The following is a 7,199-nucleotide window of genomic DNA, read 5'->3' as shown; positions in this document are numbered from 1 at the left end:
GGCGGACACCTTGGCAGTTTTTTCCTTATCGTCTAGCCCTTTTACACTATTTCATTCTCAACAATCTCTCCCAAAGTTATCTAGAGGGTTGGGACATTTAGATAGATTGAATGTTTATAATTTTCGTATTAGAAGAGGGTAAGGTGTGTCCTACCCTCTCCATGTATTCTTGCTATATTTGTTTTTAATAATATGGGTACCCAAGCCCACCCGCCAGCGATGATTAGCAGTTTAAAAAAAAAAAGCAATTGGAGAAACAGGTGAACAAAGCAAGAAAATATTAAATACACAAATTCATGGGACAGACTAGTTAATTTGACGGCTTCAAAAAATCATAGCAATTCAAATGGTGATATTGTTGCCAGTTTTGAGGTTTTATCGCAGTAGATTGAATATTGGAATCTCATATGCACGTAGAAACTTCGTGTATTTTCCACAGTTGGAATGGATTTAGCCTTAGAAAAGTGTTAAAATTTGTCATCTGGATAAAAACAGTAAACACAGTTGGCTGCCGTTCAAAAAAAGCAACCGTACGAGTAGCCTACTTGTGGTACATTTCCTATATTTTTTCAACCTCTGCAGCAAACTCATAATTACTGATACTACACTGTTATTATTATCTGGTAATTACAAAAAATTATGCTAAGTGCTTTGTTAATTTAATGATAAATGGTACACAGATTACAGCATCGGACAGCTCTACTTAGTTTTCAAGCTGATACTGCCAAGAAAGAGAGCTGAAGCAGCAGAACCGAATTTTCCTGTTCTTACTTCTTCTCGCCTCATCTCCGCCAACACCATTGGCATCAGGACTGAATACATTCTCATCATTTGTTGCCTTCTCTGTAAGAGTTAATTCCGTTCTCTGATTTTGAGATGAAAGTGAAACAGCATGGTCAATCTCACAAGGGCCAGAAAAATCCTGCGATGCTGGAGCTATTTTATTATGGTTGGCATTCCTGCAATACGTACTGGATCCTGTATGTCTGATAATGGGTTGAATTAATAGGGATAACGTAATCAAACAAATGTAGAGAGACATATTATCGTTATGAAAAGAATACCTGATACGATGGCTACTAGAGCTATTCCTGGGTTCATATGAACCAATCGCTTCTGGATCTTCCTTTTCTGTTGGCTGACCACGTACCTCGGTATTTTTGCAGATTCGATTGGCCTCCGAGTATCCTGCCTCTCTGGACTTGTTATTTTCCAAATATTGTAATTCTTCTTTAGGGCTGCCAGGCAAAATCCTGGTTTCATGATTTGGTCTGCATTCTTGGAAAACGGAGATTACATCATCCAATATTCTCAAAGCTTGTTCAACCTCTGGATGAATAACTACTTTCTTATTGTCAGTGGAAAATCCAGAATGAATTTGATTTGTGGGAAAATTAATAGAACTATTGTTATCTAATTCAGCCAAACATTGACTTCCCTCACTATCATTTTCCTTGATCTCCTCAATCTCACCATATAATTTTTTATCTTGAACAAACGAATCCCCAGCTTGGGAATTAACTGCAGAGTCGTGATTATGAACCATCCCTTGACTACTGCTGACATTTTCTCTCTCTTCTAATTGTTCTTTAAGCAGGCAGGATGTATCATTATTCATTTCAGCTGGTTGAGGAGTCTTGGTAGATAAACCATTTGAGTAAAAGGATTGGCCAACATGAGCATACAGTGGATCTTTCAAAGCCTTGGCAAAACCTTCATCATCTTTTGCAACTGAAGCAACCTTCTGCAAGAGTTCCAAGGATTATATATCTGAGAAAAGCAGATGCTAAGCACCAAAAGATCCATACCCAATAACTATAAGTTCAACCAGACAACGGATTTGCTTGTGGGATAAGAAGACATTAAACAACATCATCTCTTTACCATCACTTCAACCCGTGAACCTATTTGGCAGTAGATGCACTCATAGCACCACACTTACGGTAATTTTTATTTTATTTCTGTGTAGATGCACATAGTTTCAAGATCCTAATAGTAACATTAGTAAGAATTTAAGAGAGGAACTAAATGGACCTTCTGATCAAAATAACAGACCCTATTCAAGCCACTACTAGATGAATATTCATGAAAAATTTGAAATGCCTTTATCACCAATAGGAATACAAGTAGAGACTTAATTGTTATAAGAAAAAAAATCTCCAGAAAAGCATTACTGACCTTTTTATAGAGCATGAAACCACTTCCTAAGATCTGCCTTGAAACAAAATTAATGAGTGCTGGAGGAACGAAATCCAATTTAACATCCATGTTTGCAATTTTCCTAGAATATTTGAATTAAAGGAAAGAATTATAAGCCAGAAACAGAAAAACAAAGTTAAATATGAATATTAAACTCAAAATCCACAGAAATAGAAGTCTTTCATAAGTTCAAGACACGTGATCTGCTCATAAGCAAAATTCATTTCCCACATGTTTAACAGACTTGAAGTAAAATCTCGTACAAAGTGCTCAAAATGCAGTTACCATGTTGGTTTTACATGCCTTGATAGATAGAGTCATCGTTGCGTAAATTAAATACTCATGTCAAATCTAGTATATATTTCTGAATTCATTCTATCATTGTCTCCAATTATTTAATTGGTAAGTCATTGATCTTGCAGGTCATGGCATAAAATGATCTAAAGTTCATGTAGCACTTGAGACTACCAAAGTTTTACCTATCATTCTATAATAAAGGTACATGATATTTAACGAAAACTGCTCACCGCAGGTAAGATCTATTTGCAGACACTTTCTGTAAAGCAAAACCCCCCACCACATCAATCCGGATTACATCTTGTGCATCAGGTATCCCATCTCGAGTGAAACCATGAGAACTTATATCAATGCTTTCCAAGTCAGATATCTGAATAGACATAAATGTTCAGCTTCAGATACAATTCAAGAATAAGGACCCCAGAGAAGCAAAGGAGAAAAAAAAATTAGACAAGATTATTTATCTTTAAAATCCTACCGAGTTCAAAAGCACCACAACCAGATCGTCTCGTAAGTATTCAAACTCAAAATAATGGATTATAGCCTCCCTTGTTGACAATGGCCATGAAAACTTCATTCTTCCTTCCAAGTAATCGAGCACCTCAGTAGGCAAGGTATAACTTGTATAGAGTAACTGAAAACATTTGGTTTTTGAAAGAACAAACCTGACTAAACATATCTGTTCACCAATTCTGACCTTCTGCAGACACTGAGACGAGATGAGCTTGAAACTTGGAACAGTAATCTGTGGCCACCTGGTTAAAAAAATCACAAAAGAATGATGTTATTACAAGCATTTAAATTGGAGTGCTAGAAAGCAGACAGGTTTTGAGTTGTTTGAACCACATCGCCACAACTGTATGTCAAAATCAAGAAAAAGTTATTTACACACCCAAGGTACACAAGTTTCCAATACATCCAATACGAAATGTAAAAATTTCTGATGAAGCTATCAGGTTGATCAGGGATTTATAGCATAACTGGATCAGTAGATCTAATTGTACTCGAATGTATCTTTTTCTTTTCCTCTTAACCATTTTTGTTTTTCCACCCCTACTGCAGGGAAATAATTAGGGAAGAAATGTTAAAGCTCATCACTTTAGGCAATATTAACAAATTACTTCAAAAACATTTCAAGAGCCAAAAGGATGAACAGTATTTGATTCACCCAAGTTGTCTGGTTGTCTCCCCAAATGTCACTAACTTAGAGTACAGCAAGAAAGAAGCCTCCCCTTGCATAGTATCATGTTACCTCCATTTGGAAAGCAATACCAAAGTGCTTAATGGGATCAACATTATTGTTGTAAATGTAACCACCAAGCTACAGCTCAAACATATCAGATGGTGCTCCTTTAATAGTTCGTGGTAGCAAAAGCAGATGTATCTCTACCAAATTCTGTTTCCCAGTTGAGATAATTTGTTCAGAACATGTTACAAAATTCAAAAGGTAATACACCCTAAATTAAATTAAGTATGATCACGTGTCATTAAGATATTGAGCAGAAACATATTTTTCTGGAAGAAACATTTACCATTTTGGATACAAGCCTGCCACCCACGCGATGCATAGACCTGCAAGAGAACAAAAAGACCATTTGAAAGTTCTCAAAGACAATCAACATAGAAGGTGGCACTCAACCTCATGTGCATTTAACATGGAAGAAGAGGGAGATCAGATCAGCAAATAAATATAGCTTACAAACATCTAATGGCCCATCCACATAGCCTTCAACAAGTAGGGTATGAAATGGTGTGCCTTCTGGTCCTTCTCTATACATAACGCGAAATTCTTCAGTATCCTGTTTCACCTGACAAAATAACAGTATGATAATAATCATATCATTATCACACTTCTTATCACCAGATTGAAAAGTGCAAGCATTATGAGTAAAGGTATACTTTCCAACCACGATGTGAGGCCTCACTGTACTTTGACCTCTCAACATCATCCACAGAGGCACTGCTTAACATTCCAAGAAAATGTGAGACTTCTTTGGTTCTCGTTTCTGCAATATTGTTGATAAAATCTACAAAGCATAAATCTCAATATTTAGTACCATTTAGTTGCAGAAACTTTAAAGTGAGCTAAACTATTGGAACGTAAATGTTGAAAGAGAAGTTTCTAATCCCAACCTTCATTCTCCACTTCTGATGAACGTAAAATCTGATCCTTAACAAGTCTCCCTAGTGTCTCCACATCAGTAAGATCATGACAAGAAAGTGTCTTATCCAGCTTATCCCGGTAAAGTGAGATGCAACTGTCCTCCATTTTGTGCTTCACCAATTAAAAGGTGATTTTCTTCCCAATCCTTAAGAGGCAAGACGAGTACAGCTAAGAAGAATTATTAACAATTCACTTGAACACTACAGCATACGACTCTATTTGCCCCATAATGTTGAACTACAATGTGCTTTTGTTCTACTTTTTCCCCCATAAAAGCAGAAATGATGATTGTCACACCCCTTTTTCTTAAAAGGATAAATTAAAATTATTTTTATTTTTCTGAAATTAAGACAAGAAAAATCAAAAAAGAAAAGGGACCTAAAATAAAACTGCACAAAGGCGACAGATTTAGGCCCACTAGAGTTTAGAAAAATGCCTTTGCAAAATTCTAGAGTCGTCCTTTTTTATTGAGTTTAGGTATCCAAGTCACCTAAAAAGAGAAATTTTTTATTTTTGAAAAGCAAATTAAAACCCTTTAATTAGACAACTCTAGATCTTTCGAAATTAAAGAAATGAATTCGGGAGCTACATTTGTGAGGAGATAAGGTCGAGACTTTACCCTCAAGCACCTCCCTATACCTAACAAATCCAGTTGCGAGTTTAATTATATTCTTTTAATTTTAAGGCCAATGTGAGTTAATCTATGCTAGACACATAACACGCATTTAATTAATAATGAAACAAATAAAAACATGCATGACACATAAAAGGGAAATAAAGCAAAAGATTAGTTCCAAGGCTTTTGTTGGAAAAGCCAAGGAATAGCGCGCTCTCGCACACTCAATCACGTACTACAAAAATAAAAATTAATTATGGAAAAAAAAGAAGAAAAGAAAGAAAAAGAAAAAATTAAATGCACCTATGCCCCATATGGGTTACGTCACTTCTAAGAAATAAAAGAAAATATAACTAATTACGACTTGACAAATTAAAAAAAAAAAAAAAAAAAAAGCTAACTAGACTAATCTAGTCTAGGACTTAATTGAAAGGTTCTGAATAAGTTATGAAGTCAAATTACAAGGTCATAAAATTTAAGGTAAAATCACGAAGCAAGACAAAACTGGGTTACTTAAAATTTGAGTTCCAGGCGCTACTGCTGCGTTGCTTTCATTTCCAATGAACCTCATTGGACAGCGGCGGCGTCGGACCACTGCCTTGTCTCTCTCCGCCCCCCACGCAAACGCACAATGCACACTGAAATTCTCACCAAAATGCAGAAAAGTAGCAAATCGAAAAAACGAAAAATCAATTCCAATATCTCTAGCTTCTCTCTCGGCCCTCTTGGTTTTCCAGCCTCCCTCAGGAGGTCCGGCCAGCATTGGATTGACCAGAATCATCTATCTTGCAACCACAAAGACTCAGCGGATTCTTTTTCCTATTTTGGCTCATATTTTCCTTTTGGGCATGTTTACAAACAAAAATCAAGCTTTTTATGCAAATTTATAGCAATCTGGCCAGAAATTTTTCAGAAACACAACAAATTTCAGTCATTCATAATCATAAAACAATAGAATAGAAAAATGAAAGGATGCTAGCTTAAGCGAGAAGACAAGCAAGAGGCATGTAGTTCACACAAATATCAGAATAGAAGAGTGACACACCTTTACAGTGTTGTTCCGGTGAAGATTTGCGACGGGAGAGGTGGTATCGGTTCCGGCGGCAAAGTTGGTAACTTCTTGCTCCCCTACTCGCCAATGAACTGTGCTCGTCTTTTCCTGATTTTTATTTCTATATTCTGATTTTTCTTTTTTATGTTTTTTTTTTAAATGGAATTTGGGATCTAGAAACTAAAGTTTGGCAAGCCTTTTAGGGTCTATTTTTCTTTTCTTTTTTCCTTTAAAAAAGAATGACTTGTTGAAGATCATCACAAAATTGAGGGGACCATGGGTTTTCTGGTTTCTTGGTGAAAGACTGAAGATGATAATTTTTGGTTCTTGAGATTTTCTTTATAAGCAAAGCTGACTGATGAATTGAAAACCTAAAGACTTTTCTGGATGATTTGATAAAGCTGATGGATTGATGAATGAAAAAGGACGTCTCGGATCACAAATGATGCTGATCCCAAGGCCTCACTATTCTTGGTTTTCTTTGAAAATTAGGCTGATGAACGTTGGTTCCAGGTAGTAGCCCTAGCATGCAAGTTTTTGTGTGTTGGTGTGTGAAGTTCGAGAGTGTGAGGGTGTGTACTCAAGTGCTAGACAGCTACGTGGCAAGGGATAAGGAGGAGTCATTCCAACGATAAAGGAGGAGTCATTCCGTCCGTTTGCTTTTTGCAAAGAATCCGTGAGAATCAAAATGCCGACTAAAGAAGGCCAATAGTGCTTGGTGGGGCCGGGTAGAGGGAGGCACAGCCTAAAGATGTGCTGTGATCTGATTGGGCAAGGCCAATTGCTTGTCGGACCAAACAATAAGAATGCAATTCACGTGGGTTAAAAAAAAAAACTTTTGATATCATAGGGAAGCACTTTTGCAAATTTCT

At 36.5% G+C, this 7,199-nt stretch overlaps 1 protein-coding gene across 4 annotated transcripts; it reads right to left on the bottom strand.

The window, feature by feature from the left end:
• Positions 1 to 593: 593 nt before the first annotated feature.
• On the bottom strand, positions 594 to 6,558 carry LOC113770830. 4 transcript variants are annotated; one of them, XM_027315422.1, is made up of 11 exons: positions 6,322 to 6,558; positions 4,630 to 4,805; positions 4,396 to 4,523; positions 4,196 to 4,304; positions 4,029 to 4,068; positions 3,162 to 3,251; positions 2,975 to 3,074; positions 2,727 to 2,866; positions 2,179 to 2,281; positions 1,065 to 1,744; positions 594 to 986 (listed from the first exon to the last, which is right to left on the bottom strand). In XM_027315422.1, exons 2-11 carry the CDS (start codon positions 4,763 to 4,765, stop codon positions 704 to 706), a joined length of 1,809 nt encoding a protein of 602 aa, XP_027171223.1. In that variant the 5' UTR covers positions 4,766 to 4,805; positions 6,322 to 6,558; the 3' UTR covers positions 594 to 703. The 4 variants fall into 4 exon arrangements, with proteins under 4 accessions (XP_027171223.1, XP_027171225.1, XP_027171224.1 ...); XM_027315424.1 differs by having other exon boundaries at positions 1,065 to 1,741; XM_027315423.1 differs by having other exon boundaries at positions 6,328 to 6,558.
• Positions 6,559 to 7,199: the final 641 nt, after the last annotated feature.

This window comes from Coffea eugenioides, chromosome 5 (assembly GCF_003713205.1).
Source record: "Coffea eugenioides isolate CCC68of chromosome 5, Ceug_1.0, whole genome shotgun sequence".
Classification (NCBI taxonomy): Eukaryota; Viridiplantae; Streptophyta; class Magnoliopsida; order Gentianales; family Rubiaceae; genus Coffea; species Coffea eugenioides.
The sequence above is the reverse complement of the archived record's forward strand: the minus strand, read 5'-3'. Positions and strand labels throughout refer to the sequence as shown.

Bases quoted from the DNA above. Each gene is read 5' to 3' on its own strand.
- LOC113770830 (XM_027315422.1), bottom strand. From the start codon at position 4,765: ATGGAGGACAGTTGCATCTCACTTTACCGGGATAAGCTGGATAAGACA. The intron at 4,305-4,395 runs GTATACCTTTAC...TTATTTTGTCAG, and splicing joins CCTCACATCGTGGTTGGAAA to GTGAAACAGGATACTGAAGA. The intron at 1,745-2,178 runs GTCAGTAATGCT...GAACTCTTGCAG, and splicing joins GTTTCATGCTCTATAAAAAG to AAGGTTGCTTCAGTTGCAAA.